This window comes from Myotis myotis, unplaced genomic scaffold, assembly GCF_014108235.1.
Source record: "Myotis myotis isolate mMyoMyo1 unplaced genomic scaffold, mMyoMyo1.p scaffold_m19_p_3, whole genome shotgun sequence".
NCBI classification, from domain to species: Eukaryota; Metazoa; Chordata; class Mammalia; order Chiroptera; family Vespertilionidae; genus Myotis; species Myotis myotis.
This window is the reverse complement of record NW_023416335.1, coordinates 161,793,557-161,811,870: the sequence shown is the minus strand read 5'-3', so window position 1 is coordinate 161,811,870 and position 18,314 is coordinate 161,793,557. Positions and strand designations below refer to the sequence as shown.

Here is an 18,314-nt window from a genome sequence, read left to right as displayed (position 1 = left end):
ATGTGGCTACTGAGCACTTGAAATGTGAGCAGTTCAAATTTAGATATGTTGTAAATGTAAAATACACACTGGATTTCAAAGACTTAGCATGAAAAGTATATCATTAATAGTTTCATATTGATAACAAGTTGACGTCATAACATTTTGTACATATTGGGTTAAGTATACTATAGTATTAGAACCAATTTCAGCTGTTTTTTAAATATGGCTACCAGAAAACTTAAAGTTCTATGTATGGCATGCATTATGCTTATGTTTGATAGCCCTGGTCTAGATTTAATTAAGTGATGGAGAAAACGTTACGAGGATTAAACTTAAAAGTATGTGTGTCTGTAGCCATTATATTGTGAACAGGTAAAAAAACTGACAAAATACTCATCCAGTATTTAAAAACTGCCATTTGATTTAGCAAAGAGGTGGCCACTCACATCACTGCGGGACGAGTGAAGTTCCAACGTCCATCTTCACTGTTTCACTTCCAGCTTAATTGTTGGGATGGAAATATGGACCAGTGAGCGAGATGGAGCTGGACTTGTTTGTCAGATGTAACCATGAGCTAGTTATGGGTATACGAGCTTAGCAAAACTCAGCTGAAAGCATTTTATGAGACTCAGTAGTATTACAGGGTTTACAGTAAAGAGTGGTGAATATTTTATTATACTTTGTAAATTGTGAGTTATGTATATATCATTACAACTTACAATAAACTTATGTACATACATATAAATATGTAATATGTATGTATACATATTTACATCTATGCATATGTATATATGTGTGTTTATAATGAATATACACTTTTTTTTTTCAGAGAGCTGCTTGCTAAGCATTTACCAGCACACACTGTCTCCAACCTTCCTGCTACCCCAGGGCACTCCCCAGGCCCTGGCCTTGGGGACACAGACAGACTGTCCCTCTCCATCCTTCACTTTCCAAAGCTGCAAAGCTCAGAGATGTGGAAAGAGGCCCCTCCACCTCCTCTCCCCCCTGCCCTTCTGCTCCATTTCATTTGGGAAGACTCTTCAGTCCATTTCTCCTCTCACTCATCCTGGCTCAAACCCCAGTTTCCAGACAGCAGCCCTGAAAAGTCAATCACAGAGCCATGGAAATTCTACTCCCGGGCGTGGCCCTGAGCCAGAGCCCTGCCTGCCTGCTCTTGCCCTGAGACCCTTGCAGCTAAAAGACAGCTTTGGCGATGACTACTGGCACACCTGGTTCTCCGGGCTGTCAGGTGATCCTTCCCAGCCCCATGGAGGATAGGTCTGAGTGAGACAGGGTGGTGAGTGAGCACAGAGAGGAGTGTGGTGGGGGTGAGTGGTGTTCAGAGCGCTGGGGACACAGCTCTATAGGTTTCTTGTACCCACCCTCATCGAAAACCCCTCGGCAGCCTGGGGGGAGTTCTGTCCTGAATGCTGCACCAGAAAACAAGGCACTTCCCAGGCTCTGCCTACCAGGGTCCTCTGGAGGAAACTACTCTTTGACTGAGACTGCTGAAAGGCTGGGCACTTGGGGAATCAAACTAGCACTCCTGTTTAAAGTAAATCACAAACTTAGCAACACATACATGTCAGGGGCAAGGCATGGCTTTAGGAGATTCCGGGGGTTTTGTTCAGGAAAAAAGTACAGGGCACAAGCCCCATTACGGTTGGGAGAGACTGAGAAGGAAGCCGTGGTGGGCTCAGAAGACCTGGGGGAGCTCCCTGGAGGAGGCAAAGTTTTCAAAACATGAGCTCAAATACTTCAGTCTTGCATAGAAGATGAAGAAAGGAGGTGACAAGCACTCTTGCTCCTGGGAAATCAAATTAGGATCAGAGTCTCCAGTGAATCTCTAAAAATTACTCGCGGTTTCCTAGGTAGTTCTCATTGTCTCTAATAACAGTAATAACAATGACGACAATATAATAATAGCTAACATTTATTATGGTCCTGGCATGTTATGTCTCAACCACAGCAATGCCAGGAGGTAGTTATTATTATTGTTATTATTCCCATTTTTGCAGAAGAGGAAATGGACAGGATAATGAACTTGCTGTAAGGCACAGCCCTACCAGATGGAGTCTGGGATCAGAGTCCTCACCCTTCACCCCACATGGCATTGCCTCTGCAGGATCCCCATCATGCCTTCGTTCCGTAGTTCATGCCATTTTTCTGCAGGTTTCCCCTTCACTATCCCTTTTGGTGATTTTTTAAATGGTAAGCAATTGACTAAGTGGTTTTATTCTCATTGTTTAGATGAGGACACAGATACAAAGAGGTTGCAGAGTAAATGCTGAGACAGGAACTATGCACTAATCTGGAGCAAATGGAGGAAAATAAGTGTGGCTAAGTATTTTAATCTAAAGGACCAAACTTATTCTGACAGAGTATCTTTCCTTTGTGCCCTTCCTTGATAAAATGATGAAGGCAGTAGCTGGAAATTGTTGCTTTTTAATATCCTTAAAAAAAAAAAATAGAAGACTGGCAGCCCTGACAACTGATTTGGAATCCTCTTCACATCCCACCCGATGGGCCCGGAGTTCTGGGCTTGCTCAGTGCTCACCGCACACCTCTCCCAGCTGGGGCATTTATCCCGGGGCGCCTATGCTGCTGAGGAAATATAAAGGATGCTCAAAAGGTGGTGCCCACCTGCCTCCCACCAAGTTGGGAAGATGCCCTCCATTCTTCCTGACCGTGGACGAAGGGATCTCAGAGAGCGCTGGGCCTAGGCTGACTTGCCAGCTGAGGGTGGCAGAAGGAATACCCCCATCTTTCTGGCTTAAGAGGGTGTGGTGTCCTTACCAACCCTCCATTTCAAACCTGCCTTAGCTTTTATGCAGCCCCTTTCCCCGACACTCTACCTTCTGGACTGGGGGAGAAAATCAACAAGAATCTTCCCACAACCCACACTTGTCCCATCCATTCCTCAGGCAGTCAAAGCCATGAATCATCCACCTTTTATTTGTTTTGAGGATTTGCCATGGCAACCTCTCTCCTGATTTGGCTGTTTTCCAGGACTATTCAAATTCTATTCAAACCAGAAAACACTAGTTCCTAGAAGACACGTGTTTTCTATTGGTATTGAATCCCTGGGTCATCTAGGTTCTGAATGATGTGTGGCCTCGCCTTTGGTTTTAGGTGGCTTTTTCTCCCTCTTCCACCAGCACTGGCCATGGGCAGTGCTTACATTCCAGACTAGAATGGGAGGAACAAGAAATTGCTAAGGCAGAGAAAGGAAGAGACTTGGACTTGGAAAACATCTTCTCTCATGGAGCTGGTGTTGTGACAAGGCCACCGTTGAATGAGGGCGCTTAGAGGACTGCGGTCAGGCTACATAACCTGAGAACCTCCACCCCTGAGAAGGCAGATGGGTGAATGAGGCAGGTAAGAAGCAGTCTTTATCACTAGGCAAGGTAACACATACTCAACAGGGAGTCCCGGTTCCGTGTAGCTGTAGGAGTGACAGTCAGACAGAAAACAGAACTTTTCTAAGGCCAGGCTGTGAAACATGAGGGCTCTGGAGTCTCCTTGGGAGGTCCTCATGAGAAGTGGAGACTCAAGGGTGGCTGTAGACGTGGCTGGACTGGCCACCCCACCTATGTCGAGAGAAAGAACTGTCCATTAGGAGCTGTCCTGATGCCCCCACCACTAAGAGGAGAGGCTTCTATGACTGAACGGTGACAATAGGGCCACAGTCTCTGCAGGTAGCCTCTGGTAGGGAAACCTGAGATGGGTTACATGGCAACCACTGGGAAAGGGAACCCAGCCCAGTGTCCAGGAATCGGAGACTTCAGCCTTCAGATGATGGAATATGATGGATGGAAGTTCTGACAGATAATGGGCAGAGAGCCTTCAGGATGTCAGGGCAGGGTGGAAAGGCACAGCAGCTGGGTGGGCAGAGACAGGTGGTTCCCAGACCCAGAAGCAGGGTGGCAATGTGGAAAGAGTGTGGGCTTTGGAGAAAATGACCTCACGGAATCCTGGCTCCATGCACTGGCTCTTTGGTCCTGGGTTTAGTATGTTTCTGTCTTAGGAATAACAGCATCCTCCTCGGAGAGGTGGCACAGGAGAAGTGCCATGGGTGACGTGCCCAATGCAGGGAGACTCTGGTCCACAGGAGGTGCCCCATAAACACCCGTTTCCATTCCTTCCCTTCAGACCCTGGATGGTACCTGGGCCTGGAGCTGGGAGAGGGAAATGGAGATGAAAAAAGGAGTTGAGCCTTAGTCACGGCCAAGAGGCCTCAACCCCCTTGAGTGGACCCTTGGGTACCAATGTGGACCTACTGAAGCATAAGGTGCCTTATAATAAAATCTCCAGAAGTGGGATATGCAAATAATAATTTTAGAAGCGTTGGTCTAGTCAAACCACCCTTGCAACTCTTGAGTCCCCTGTAATACCCCTTAAGAGCTGTTGAGTCTGTTCTTGAACACGTCCAGCAACGATGAGCACCCTGTTGCTTAAAGCGGCCCATTCCATCCTGAGTTTAGTTTACACCAGTCAGTCCTTCAGTGCAAGGTGCCCCACTTCACCTTCATCCTCAGTTTCTCACTTCTCATCTCTTACTTTCACCCAACCATGCTACAGGGGCTTGGTACCTACAGTTAGCACCCCAGGAATACACCGCAATCCCAAATCCCATAGCAACTCACTCAGGTCAAGGGAGATCTCATTTCAGTGAATTTTCCTGCCCAGATTTTATTGATTTTATTAATCTTCCCCCCTGGTGTCCTTCCAGCCTGGATTTCAGGAAGCAGAGGAAGCCCAGCAGAGACTCTGGTCTTCTAGGACCTGGCCTGGGCTTCCCGCCTCTGGGCCATGTTTTCATGCGTGTGCCCCTCATGATGACGCAGCCAGTCCAGGAGCAGCTTGTTGCCATGGATAGGAACATGGATGTGTCTTGGGCCTTGGTCTGCAGTCTGTCCCCTCCTGAAGGACCATGGGAAATTCAGCCCCAGGCCAACAGGCCACTTTCCTGACATGGCAGCATGGGGAGCTCCCTGATTAGGGCCGCACTTTGTGCTTCGGATGCTTGTGAGTAGGTTTTGCCCTTCTGGTCCTCATGTTAGCTGGGTGTGGGGCTCCCGCAGGCATTGTTATGGCAAGAGTGGCATGTAGGAGCCATGGGTTTGGAGTCAGAGGCCTGGGGTGGGCTCTGTCCAGGACCCTTTCTGAGGCGTGGCTTCAGCATAGGTGTGTGGGAACTGGGCATGAGGCACAGCCTCTGCATGTGGTCCTGTGGGAAGAAGGAAGCAGCTGGGCAGCAGAGGAAACCAGGCTGTGCACAACTCAAGGACCCCAAAGACCTGCGCTGTCTGGGAGAGACCAGGACTGGCCCAGCTGTAATTCACTCAGGGCAGCCCCAGTGATGCTCCTGAGAAGCTGGTCCCCTGCACAGCTCCTCCTCTGGGCCTCCAACTCCACCCTCCTGCTGAAGGCCTCCACACCCTGAGGGGAAGAATGGCCATGGGCATCATCCCCACTGTAGTGCGAACTTAAACTCCATTTCCTCCCTTGCATGTCTCCAGACAGCCTGCTCCTCCTGGGCTTCACGGAGCAAGGACTGAGTGGGAATGAGCCAACTAGGCTGCACATGATACACTCTCTGGCTTCCCAGACAGCTGCCCTGCCTCCCTTCCCCTGCTGCCTCAGGCCCCACCTGCACTCTCCTCCCACCCCACTGAGTGCCACTGATCAAGATAAAAATGTGTTCAGAATCCCCTCTGCTCCTGAGACTATCCAACCTGCTCACCTCGGGGACACGACCTCCTCGCCCACGCTGAGCAGTGCCACAGAGCTTTGGGGTCTGAGCCTGGCTCTGCCCCTGACAATCCAGGTGACCTTAGAAGTGACCCCTGCCCCTGCCTGGGTCTCAGCTCCTCCAGTGGTGAAATAGATAGAGCAGATCCTGCTATGCAGCACAGAGCGCCCCACATCAGGGTATCAGGGTATCAGGGCCGAGCAAGGAGTCACAGCAGCCCTGAGTCCCCTTCCACGCTCACCCTACAGTCGAGTTCCTCCTGGAACCCACCCAGTGGTAGACACAGGCGGGGTGGCACCGCCAAGGACAGACTCCTGCCCCTGCACCCACTCTCCACCCAGCCCCCTAAAGGGCAGGCAGTGGACAGGGTACCTTTGGGATTGTCTCCTTCCCAGGGTGGTTGTAGGGAGGCAGGGGATCTGAGTCTCAATGTCTTATCTGTGAAATGGCAATAGCAGTGTTCCCTCGCCCCCAGTGCTGTGCTCAGAAAGTGGGTAGGCAGGTACCTGGTAAACTGTAAAGAGCCAGTAGACACCAAGAGGAAGGCAATACGTGCCACCACTCCCTCCAGGGTGGCCGGGGCAGGCATAGCTGACTGGTCCTGCCATCCTTCCCCATGGATATGGACACAGCCACGGGATCCTCAAGTTCACACTCTTGGCCAGCGGTGCTCAGCGCCAGCTGCTAACTTTTAAGACACCAGGGAATGCTTGGACACCACCCCAGTGGCCTGCCTTAATTGGTTTAGGGTAGGGGCTCAGAGAAAACTGTAAAGTTCCCAGGTTATTTTTCAGCCTGTGTATAGAGCCACTGCTCTTGGTAATCACAATCAAATGACCACGTTGCTGCATCTAGCATAGTGGCCACCTACCCTTCCTGCTAGTCATAGTCATTCACCCCTTTCCCTAGGGCCCTCTGTTTTCCCAAAATCATCCACCAAGCCCTGCCTGGTCTGTAACCCACACCCAGCCTAGCCCTGTCATTCTGGGACCTGTCAAACTGATAGCAGGAAGTCCCACTGTCTCCAATACCTCCATCTGCTGCTCGAGAACAGACTTGGGACAGGAAAACCCTGCCCACCTAGGAGACCCCTGTAAGCCCTGTGCACAGAGAGGTGCGGGAGAGTTATCCACTCCCTCCCTGGACCTGGGGATAAACCAGCAGCCTCCAGAGCAGCAGCCTTCATCCCTGTGAATCCAGCATTTCTTCTAAGCCTCTGACTGGAAAGTTCTTTCTGCTATCCAATCTCAGTCCCTACTGCTGCAAAGGGAGCGAGGGGACAGAGGCAGCAGGTGTGTGTGGGTCCTGTGCTAAGGATATAGCAGTGTCTCCACCCGGTTCTGAAAACACACACACACACACACACACACACACACACACACACACACACACACGCATGCACCAGGCCTCCCCTTGTCCCCAGGAAAGCAAACTTGTTACTGAATCTTGATCTACCTTCTTTCTTCCATCCACACCTGCAAATAGTGGTGTTTACTTCCGGGTTGAGGGCATCCAGGAGACTCTGGCTGAAGGTCACCTTCCGGGTGGTCGGAGGTTAGAGCCTGGCTCAGTGACCTTGCCATAAGCCCCAGCCACCACTCTGAAGTTCTATCCGCCCACCCAGCCCACCGAGCCCTTCCTCCAATCTCTCCACCTCCATCTTCAGAAGCCCCAGGGCCCCAAGGATTTCCCGGCTGAAGTTTGTGGGCTCGTGCTGGCCACTGGGGAATCTGCCCACCTGTCCTCCTCGCCTTCCTTCTCACCAGAGGGCAGGACTGGCCACCACCATAGTGATTTCAGGGTGAACAGGTGTTTGGGGAGGTGCCAACTACAGTCACTGAAAGTCACAGCCTGCCCGACCCCCAGCTCACTCCACCCCAGTTGAACCTCAGGTTCTAAAAACTTGTTTCCTGTCTTAACTTTCCAGCAGAGAGGCTCAGAGTGAGGGGCCCCCACACACTCTACCCCCCAGAAGTCCAGGCCTCTGAGCAGAGAGGAAAAGGTTGAACAGATGCAGATTCCTGTCTGCCAAGCCCCCGTCCTCCTTCCAGGGAAGACCCAGTTCTTAGAAAGAGGCCAGGTCCCTGTTAGGAGCAGGACCGATTCTGCCATTGGGCACAAACAAGGTGGCACACACCCTTCCCACGTGACTCCTTCTTCTCCAACAAACCCTCCGCCTCTTTCCAGACTCTGCGCCATGCTCCTCTCCCTGCAGCCCAGTGGTGTTCGCAGCCCCCCCGCCATGTCTGCTCTGGGAGGGGCTTCTATTTCCACTCTACAGGGAAATTAACCTAGTGTGATATGTGTTCTGTGTGTCCCTATGTGTCTGTGGAGTGTGTGGGGCCTGCTCGTGTGAGTATCCTAGGGGAGTCCATGTACACAGCAATCCTCAGAGAGACCACCATCAGATTGTGCTGTTTATTGAGGATGCAGTGGGAGGGCCTATGAGAAGAAAGAAGTGAACGGGCCTCCTCTTCTCTGCTTCTGGGCGCAGAGAGTGAAGAGAGACGCTGCACTGTGCTTGGTTTCATTCAGAATGAGTTGTGAGTCTGAGCAGGTTAGGTGGGGACTAGGCCTCTCAGTTGTTTGTCCTTTAGTCCTCCTTTTCTTGGACAGAGAGATAGCTCCTAGGGCAGTCAGGTTCCGGGATAAAGGTCCCAGTGTGAGAGGGGCCTTGGTCTGAGATCCAGGGCCCAGACAGAGTAGTTGGAGGCTGGGCCAGAGCCCGGAACCAGGGTCTGAGCTGACGGCATGGCTGGAGGACCACAGCCAAGGATGCCAGGCGTGTGCAGGGAAGAATTTCACAGGGTTAGTCGTCCACACCTCTCCAGGCTCCGGAAGACACAGGTTGGGAGAAATGAGGTGGCCAAGGCCAGAGCCTGGGGTACAAGAGCAGGGCCAGCAGGGTGGGGGTGGGGCTGACAGTGGGCTGGGCAGAGCACGTGTGGGAGCCAGAGCCCCTGCTGGGGATACAGGGGTGGCAGGAGGGCATGGCAGCCCTCTCTACCGACTGGCTTTCTTGGAGGGGGCGCTCAGGCTGGAGCCCTTCCCCAGGGTATCCTTGTAGTCACTGGTGCTGCCCCGGCTCCGGGCATCTCCTCCACGGACGCTGCACACTCCAGAGATACAGCTGCCGCTGCTGGCCACGTAGCCGCCACTGACAGAGCTGGGCCGGAAGCCATAACCACTGCTGCCACTGGTGCTGCTGATGATGGCTGCAGGGGAAGAGCCGGTCAGCACCCCTCAGCCAGAGCTGGGGGCTCCTCTTGGAGCAGTGGGTTGGGTGGGGGCTCTGATCACAGTTGACCCTGTCCCGGGGCAGGGGTGGGGGGTGGGTTCCCGAGACATCTTCACCCATATCCTGCCCTTGGCTTGCCCAGCTTATACCCACTCTGGCTGCTGCTTAACTCTCAGAAGCTCATATTTTTGGTCCCGGCACCAATGTATCCACCTGTCACTCTGGACACTACCCTCTGCCCTTTCTATTAACCTTTTCTGCTAAATTTCCCATCCCCAACCTCCCCTCTCTGCTAACTGTCCCACAGATGGACTCTTCCAGAAGCTCTAGTTTAACACTCTTAGCCCCGCTGAGAAAGAAACCTAGAGATCTAGCACTGTCGGCTGGACCTCCAAGGTCCCCCGTTCACTAATTCCAGCCGCTATAAGTCCCTAGCCCAGGTCTGATCACAACTTGCAGACGTGGCTCCCCAAGCCTCGCCTACACCCATATTCATTTTCTTGCAACATGTCCTTTGTTTCCCCATCCCAGTGGCATGTCTCCCTGTTCCTAGCTGCCAGCCCCTGGGAATAGTAGATGGAGTGATAAGGAGAAAGGAACACTGGGCTGGGAGTCAGGAGGCCTGGTTTCTGACCATGCCTCTGCTATCTGGCTCTGTGATCTCAGGCAAAGGTTTTTCCCTCTCTGGGTCTCAGATTGCTCATCAACACACAGGTGTGACTAAGCCCCTTTCCGGTCTGCAGATTCTGCAATTTTAGGTCCAAACATACAAGTACTTACAGATGCTGACAGGGGAAGGATATTCTCCTGACATCCTGTTAGGGAGAGAAATAAAATGAGAGCACGCAATCATACAACCCATGATCTATTAACCTCAGAGCAAGTGCCTCCAGTAGCCTGATGTGGGTTTCTAAGCCCTATGGGCACCTATGAAAATTCCAGGTCTTCTTTGGCACAAGCAGAGCCTGAGAAGTTGGGGAGCTGTCCCTTAATATTTGTGGTAACCAGGCAGCAACCCAAGTCAAAAAGTAGTTCTTGTGAGGTGCACATGTAGGGGTGGTATGCACACTTCCCAGGGGCCAGGCCTAGGCACTGAGCCTTTCTGTCTCCCAAGAACATTGGGGAAACCAGAATGGAACATCTTCCACAAGCTCATCTTGTGCCTGGACAGGTAAGGAACATGAAACAAGAAGACTTAACATAGCAGTGAGGGTTTTTTTTGTTAGGGAGCAGGGGGAGTACACTCAGGGAGGTTGTGAGGGTTGGATGAGTTTGTCCACATAGGACAGTGCCTGGTATGAAGTAAGTACTCACGCCCATGTAGGGATTGCTAATAACTATTACTATTATAACTATTCGGTCATCACTGCCCCTTCACTCCCCAAGAACTCATCTTTTCTGGGTTAGGATGTGTTAGGCTTTCTCCTGAGGTCCCCCCCAAACCCTTTCCTACTGAGCACGCCCCCCTCACCGGCACTCCTCGCTCTCCAGCAGCTTGCGGTAGGTGGCGATCTCCATATCCAGGGCCAGCTTCAGGCTCATGAGCTCCTGGTACTCACGCAGCATCCGGGCCAGCTCCTCCTTGCCTTGGTGCAGGGCAGCCTCCAGCTCATCCAGCTTGGCCCGGGCGTCTTTCAGGGCATTGTCCCCCCGCTGCTCGGCATCGGCGATGGCCGTCTCCAGGTTGGAAGCCTAAATAGGGAATTGGAGACGTTGGAAAACTGAAAGGGGTCATTGGAGTCACTTAACATCCAAATACCACTCATTCTTTGAGATTCCAAGCAGAGATGCCCACCTCCAGCCTTCACACCTCTTGCTCCTCTTCTAGGCTGGGCCCCTTCTGGCATCAGCAAGTCCTTCCTTAGCTCTATCTCCACTCCCCTGTGTTTAGACGTTGGTGGTGATAACAAATAGAGTGCCTCCTGCCCTACTGAGATGATGGCTAATTCACCACCACTTCAGTGAATGCAAAGACATTTTACTTGGCCAAGGATACAAAATGAGTGAGAGTCACATTGGCTTTCTGCTCTTGAGTTGTTTAAAGTCTGGGAAGAGAGATCACTGGAATATGGTGTTACAGCTACAATGACAGTGCCTGACCAGGTACGTGGGGCCACAGTGAGGGGACAGGGAAGGATTCTCCAGGACCTACTCCTATTTCCCAAGTACTTACCATCTGCCTGGCACAACACTCAGCCCTTTATCCGCTTTTTATACACCTAAACTTATCTAGTCCTTATAACACCCTGTACAGTGAGGACAAGTGACTTAGTGTCTCAGAGCTACTAAGTGTTAAAGCTTGTCAGAGAGTGGGAGGAGCACTGGACTCGGGATCAGGAGACCTTGGTTCAAATCACAGCTCTGCCGCTTACCAGCTGTGTAACCCACTTAACCTCTCTGAGCCTCAGTTTCCTCATCTGAGTCTTCGTGAGGATTTAATGTGATACAATTATAGGAACTTGGCTATAACAATTATATACCTGCACCTTGTCTTGCCATCTACTAAAGCAGTGTCTGCAGCCTATATGTCAGGCACCATACTAGATGCTGGAAAAACAATAGGGAACAAAGCAGCCAGCTCCCTGCCTCCTTCAGTCCAGTGGAAGAAGAGATGGGCAGGTGCAATTATAGAAGTGTGACAAGTTCAGGCAAAGCACCAATGCCAAGAGAGCACATTTATTGGGACAGGGGGACAGGGCGCCTGGCACCACACTCAGCCTGGGGGATGAGAGAATGCTTCCTGGGGCAGGGGGTTCCAAAACAGAGGTCCTTGGCTGAGTAGGTACTGAGATGCCCCAGGGATGTCTGCTCTAAATGTTTGAGGCAGCGACCTCATCTGGCCCCTTTCCTCTCATGGGTGGAGATTTTGGGAAGTTGCCATCCTCAGCCAACTCATCTCCCCTCCAATTGTGCCCACCTGCCCCAAGCCACAGGCAACCTGACCCCTCACCTGCTTCTTCACATTCTCAATCTCTGAGCGGATTCTCTGGATGAGCCGGGTGAGCTCCGAGATTTCATTCTTGGTGTTTTTCAGGTCGTCCCCATGCCGGCCAGCTGCCAGCTGCAGTTCCTGGAACTGGGGACCCCAGAGCACAGAGCCAAGGATAAGCATGGTAAACATGGTGTGGGAGCACCCGATGTCTCAGGTTGGTGATGTCATGGGGCAGGGCACACTGGACACTTGACTGGACACTGCCTCTGTCCTGGGAACGATCAGACCCAGCCCTCATACTTGCTGAGGCTGCCCTCTCAGGCCCAGCTCACCTTGGTCTGGTACAGGGCCTCGGCCTCGGCCTTGCTCTTGTGGGCAATCTCCTCATACTGGGCCCGAACCTCGTCTATGATGCTGTCCAAGTTCAGGTCCCGGTTATTGTCCATGGACAGGATGACAGACATGTCACTGATGTGGGACTGGATCTGAGTGATCTCCTGCAGGGAAACAAGGATAGTCTCAGGACTTGACAGTCAACGGCAAAAACCTACCCCAAAGAAGGTGAGCAAATCCTGGTGATGTCAAACATGAGGTTCCCAACCAAGGCTGCTGCTCCCTGGGCTTGGCAAGTTCCCTCTGGGCCCCAGATTCCTGCCACCATGGAGCCAGGGTTGGGTCCATTTCCTTCCCACCCAGAGGTGGAGATTGAGGAGCCTCTCAGAGCCAAGGTAGGAGGTGAATAACTAACCGGGGGAACTCCTTGAGATCGAGGGCTCCATGATCTCCCAGCCCCCAGAGTAGAATTTTACCCACTGGCTGCCCTCAGAGGGGTGGAGTGGAGAGACAGACTCACGGCTTCAAAGAGACACTTGAAGAACTTGATCTCCTGGTCCATGGAGTCCACCTTGGCCTGCAGCTCCACCTTATTGGCATAAGCTGCGTCCACGTCCTGAAAGATGCCCCAGCCATCCCCTGGTCACTGCCAGTGCACCCGAGGAGGCAACAGCTGCCCCAGCCTGGGTGCCCTGCACAGGTGAGTGCCCCTCTCTCCCCCCCGCTCCTTGATGGTCCCATGGAAAAGGAGAGGAAGGAGCATCCTGAAACTCTGCCCCATCAGCAGGGATGGGCACCCCTAAAGGAAGGAGGCCCCAGCCCATCTCTGTGATGTATGAGCAGACTCTGAGGCTGCAGGGGGAACCTGTGTGTCACTCTCGGCTGCTCTTCACTATGGACAGACCCATCCATGGGAAACATCAGCAAGGCCATCCTTCTCCTGCCTTTGTTTTCTCTCTTCTGAGTAGTTTTTCATAGCAGTTCACTGCCTTCACCTCACTGTTTCTGAATCAGCTCACGTTCTCTGAGAGCAGAGCACACTGCAGGCTCAGCGTCTCCGGGTTCCAGGCAGCCTGGACTCAGGGCCTGCCTCCCCCTCACCTTCTTGAGCAGCACAAACTCGTTCTCTGCAGCTGTCCGCCTGTTGATTTCTTCCTCATACCTGCGGAAATGCCAGGGCGGGGTTGGTTAATACGTCTCACTGAGAAACCTCATTTGCCCAGGGAAGACCCTGAATGAGGAGTAGTATGCCTGTCAGAGGGCACAGGTGCTGAGGGGCTGTGGAGTACTGGGCCAGGGGGGCCAGCCAGGCAAGGAAGGCTTCCTGAGGGAGGAGACCTGGTAACCAAGTTTGGAAGAAAGAGATTGTTAAAGGTTCAGCTTCAAAAATGAAGAAAGAACATGTAGAGTGAATGTCCTGTGGGAAATCCCAGAGGAAGCAAGAAACAATCTTCTCCCTCGACATTTGAATGGGAGCGTTTCTGGAGTTACTCCTCATAGCAGTTCTGGGAGGTCAATGGGCTTAAACCTCCTTTTACCAAGGAGGACACAGAAGCTTGGGGAAACATAGTGGTTACCCAAGGTTTCCCTCACCCTAGAGCCAGAGTTAATCCTTTGACCACTGGCCAACTAACTAAGCTGGACATTTGTCCCAAGTGTCAGGCCAGAGGCTGGAGGGGCAGAGAGCAATTTCTGGAGTTTTGTTCCGGGGGGTGATTCTGTTTCATGTGACAATGACACTGCCCCCCACCTCCAAAAACTTTAAGCTGGGGTAGCTGCCAGGGCCCCAAGGGCAGGATGCATTCAGAGGGACAGGGCAGCTGTTGAGCTGCAGGGGGCCCCTTCTCGCTCACCTCTTCTTGTAGTCCTCCACCACGTCCCGCACGCTCCTCAGCTCCGAGTCCAGCCTCACCCTGTCCCCTGACAGCGTCTCCAGCTGCTTCCGCAGGGTGCTGATGTAGCCCTCCAGGATGGGCTCCAGGTTGTTCTTGCAATTGTTCAGGTCCAGCTGCTGCAGCAGCTCCCACTTGGTCTCCAGCACCTGGTTCTGCTGCTCCAGGAACCGCACCTGGAACCCGAAGCCCAGAAACTGTTGAGCCCCCACAGAAACAGTCACACCTGTCACTCACAGGGCACTGTGCAAAGCTCTCTAGCCCTCACAACAGGCTGCATGAGGTGGGCGAGTCCTTAACCGTATTTAATGGAGAGGAAACTGAGGCGTAGAGAAGTTTAGCCTCTTTCCAAGATCTGATGGTTTAATAAGTGGTAGGGCCAGGACTAAACCCAGACATGGGTCCCATAACTCATGTATCCAGTTGCTCAGAGCCCACTGTGGTCAAGTCAGCACAGGACAGGGATGTGCCTGTAGGTGCCAGGACAGAGTCAGGCTAGGTTCATCTTTGGGACGGTTGACCTCTCTGAAGATTGGTCTGCTGTTTATTTTATAACACATCAAGCTCAGCGAGGCTCAGTGGCCCAAGAGCTTCAGTTATTCTAAACTCCTGAGAGGCCCCAGCTCTACTGGGCTCATGGCCACTTCCTCCTCCCCTTGTCCTGCTCTTCAGAACCATTTTCTCAATGGACAGAGGGGACTCCTGCTTCCACCATGGCCATACTGGGCCAGGGCCTTAACCAGAGTGGGTGGATCTGCATATGCCTCTCTTATTTGGCTTGGGGTGGGGAGGAGGAGCACTACTCTTTAAATGAGGTTGAATCCCTAAAGTCAGAAACACAGGACCTTGAGAAACAGTCTGGGACTCAATGTTGGGACGGGTTAGCCACCAAACAGCTTGCCTCCAGCAGGTCAGCCAGCGTTTGGTTTGGTCTAACGGTTAAAGTCTAACCAGTCCTGACTTTTTCATGTATATCCATAAGGCCGAGCATTAACCACAGAGTAAGCCCTACACCGAGGACACCACAATACTTATCTAGACCACACACTGGACACCCCTGGATCTCTGAGAGGATGTACTACCTTCTCTGATTGTATTCTTCTCGAGACTAAAATGGTTTGGGAACTGCCCAGGCCTTTGAGCCTGCTTTCCTCTCACCCCAGTCAGACCACCTTTGTTCATAGAAGTGATTGTCTTTGTGTTTGTCTTTCTTCCCATTTCTCCAGACTTCATCCTTTAATGGTATTTGACCAGCCCAGCCAATGTTCAGTTCACTCCCATCCCCCAGCCCCATACCTCAGAACATCTTGATCTTCCAAATGACTTAGAGAAGTAAGAAGCCACAGCAGTGGTGTTGGCCCCTTAGGTGAGCAGGGGCAGCAGGGAATCCTCCCTTGAGCAGGAGATGAGAGTTGCAAGGAGTTGGGGGTTCAAGGGTGCAGCTATGCTCTGGTGGCTATTGACCGTCTCAACCACTGGCTTTGTCCTGGGCTGACCTGTCCTTAGTGTGTTACTGTGATGTAGCCATCATGGCCCTCAAGTCCCTAGTACTTGGTTTGGAAGCAGGAGGCTGAGTGTCCAACCTCATCTTCTCTCCCTCAGATGACCTTGGGCATGGCATTCATTTCCATACTTTTGCTGACTTATAAAATGGGAGCAATAATCTCTTATCTACCGAAAGTCAGGGGCCTGTCTAGACTGGATGATCCCTTGAGGTCTCTTCCAGCCCTTTGATGCTCTCCTTCCCCTAGCTCTCTGGAGATTAAAATGATAGTAACAATAGCAACCACTGGGAGTATTAAGTATGTGTCAGGCATTGTGCCAAGATCTTCCCGTGCATTTTCTTTTATAAACCTGACAATGACCCCAAAAGGTAAGTATTATCTCCATTGTAGAGATGAGAAAACAGAGGCACCGACAGGATAAACAACTTTCCCCAAGCACACAGCTGGTAAGTGATGGGCCAGGGTGGAAGCCAGGTCTGACTTCCCCAGTGCACTATTCTGCTTCGAGAAAGGCCTCAGCCAACTGAAACACATGCTCTGAGCAGAGCCACCGGGAACGACCAGCCCTGATGCTCCTGAGCCAACAGTCAAATGACAAGTGCACGAGATCAGCTAGCTATGGATGGGAGGCCAGTTTCCCTGGTTACTCTGGGGCAGATTCCTTCTCCCTGGGGTCGTTTTCTGCACACAATCTGCATAGACCCAGGCTTAGCAATGGCCCCAATCTAGCCCTTGAGAGTAAGAAGCAGGATTATTCTCTTGGGCTCTCCTGCCACTAGCCCTGATAAGCCCTTGCCAGTAGAGATTGACCTGCCTCTGCCTTTTCTAGGAAAAGACTACACAAGGAACCTTACACAAGTCACACTGATGTTAGAAAATACCTGTCTTGTCCACAATAAGTCTCTCTTCATCCTTAACTTCAGTTTCTCATGCTGTAACAAAAGCTCACATCCCAAGAAGAGACACTGCCTACAGATTCCCCAGGTCCTAGCAGACCCACCTTGTCGATGAAGGAGGCAAACTTGTTGTTCAGCACCTTGATCTGCTCCCGCTCCTGGGCACGCACTTTCTGGATCTCAGGGTCCAGCTCCACATTGAGGGGGGCCAGGAGGCTCTCATTGACAGTGACCTGGTGGATGCCTCCAGGCGGGCACACAGTTGGGCACACAGGTCCCAAGACCACACTGCCAAACATGCTGCCAGCAAAACCGCTGGCCCGGCCCCGGCCAAATCCATAACCTCCACTCTTCCCGCTGCCACTGGCCACGTTGAAGGAGATGCCCCGGGAGCCCCCCAGGCTGTAGAGGCTCCGACTCCCAAAGCCCCCGCTGAGCCCTTTACCCCCTGCCCGGAAAGAGGGCGAGCTGCCCCCTGAGAGCACAGCGGAGCAGCCACTGAAGCCCCCCTTGGTGGCAGCTCCTGACTTGCAGGTGAACTGGCGGCTCATGCTGCTGGTGGAGGCGGAACTCAGACTCAGGAGGGAGGAAGGCAAAATCCCACACGGGTTCCACAGGTTGCTGCGAGGACCAACAGGTGCCCTTCCTTATATGTGTTTGGCACTGGGGCTTGTGGATGGGCAGTGAAGAGCTTAATTCGTGGGTTTGGCGTGCCTGGGAGCAAGAAGTCATTTTCTCTATGCTGAGCTAGAGACCAAGCCCTCCCCACCTCTGAGACAACATGAAACCTTCAAAGTGCTGGGCTTGCAAGCCTTGCTCATGTAATTTGGGTCTTATCTAATTAACCTGTTGTCATAGGGCAATTTGCCGCAGGCCCAGCCTCTCCAGGGGGATGTCGCTGGCCCTTCATCCCTATCCTGATTCTCTGGGTTGTGGGCTTCCTCTCGGGGGCTCAGGAGGGTGGAAGGAGGTGGGCTGCTCTGGACAGAGCAGGCCACAGGGTAGACAGAGTATCTGCGGACTCCAACCACAGCGGTGCCCTCCTCTTCCCCAGAAAGGGGCAGATCATTAGGCGTGCACCCCTCCCCCACACCTCCTGGAGGCATAACCCACCGATGGCCTCTTCTCCTAACCCATAGAGACAGCAGCTCTCTCTGCTGGGCTATTGGGGGTGGGGTGACCCTCCCCCCTGCATGGGGCATGAGCAGCCCAGGTCAGAGTCAGCCATGGACACCGGGGGGCCATGCGCTTCTGCAAGTTCTCCAGAGAAAGGGTGTCCACACTTTCCTTCTCTCAAACTCCCGCAATAAGGCAAGAGACAATTGATGTTTAGTCCTTCAAGCACTAGACAGAAAGAGGAAGAGGAAAGGAGGATGGAGCTGGGGAAGGTGGCCGAGAAATTGAGGGAGTCAACTGAGAGGGGAAAGGGGAGGACAAAGAGAGGCTTGCTCAGAGCCTGGAGGTTTCAAGGGAAGACTCCTGGTGGAGGGAGGTGGGTCCCATTTGATCATTTGTCTTTCCTTCGATGTGTAGGACAGGAGCATGTTTTTAGAGTTCAAATAGAAGAAACTGCTGTCAAAGTGAGACTGAGCTGCTGCCTCTCCCCAGACCCATGGGAGCCAGGAGTGCAGGCTGGCGGGGAGTGGGCTCCCCAGTGCAGGCCTCCCTAAGAAGGTGACCCAGCAAGCATGATGCCATCCTGCTCCAAATGGTCCTGTCGTCCCTGTGATCCCTGTCCTAGATTCTGCCTGCTGCCCCTCTATACTGTGTTCCCGGCTCTG

At 52.5% G+C, this 18,314-nt stretch overlaps 1 protein-coding gene across 1 annotated transcript; it reads right to left on the bottom strand.

Moving 5' to 3' along the window:
* Positions 1-8,141: 8,141 nt before the first annotated feature.
* Positions 8,142-17,202, bottom strand: KRT71 (keratin 71). Its single transcript, XM_036299387.1, has 9 exons — positions 16,638-17,202; positions 14,094-14,308; positions 13,342-13,402; positions 12,761-12,856; positions 12,240-12,404; positions 11,926-12,051; positions 10,447-10,667; positions 9,756-9,790; positions 8,142-8,952 (listed from the first exon to the last, which is right to left on the bottom strand). The coding sequence occupies exons 1-9, from the start codon at positions 17,082-17,084 to the stop codon at positions 8,741-8,743; spliced, it is 1,578 nt and encodes a 525-aa protein (XP_036155280.1). The 5' UTR covers positions 17,085-17,202; the 3' UTR covers positions 8,142-8,740.
* Between the last annotated feature and the right edge of the window lie 1,112 nt (positions 17,203-18,314).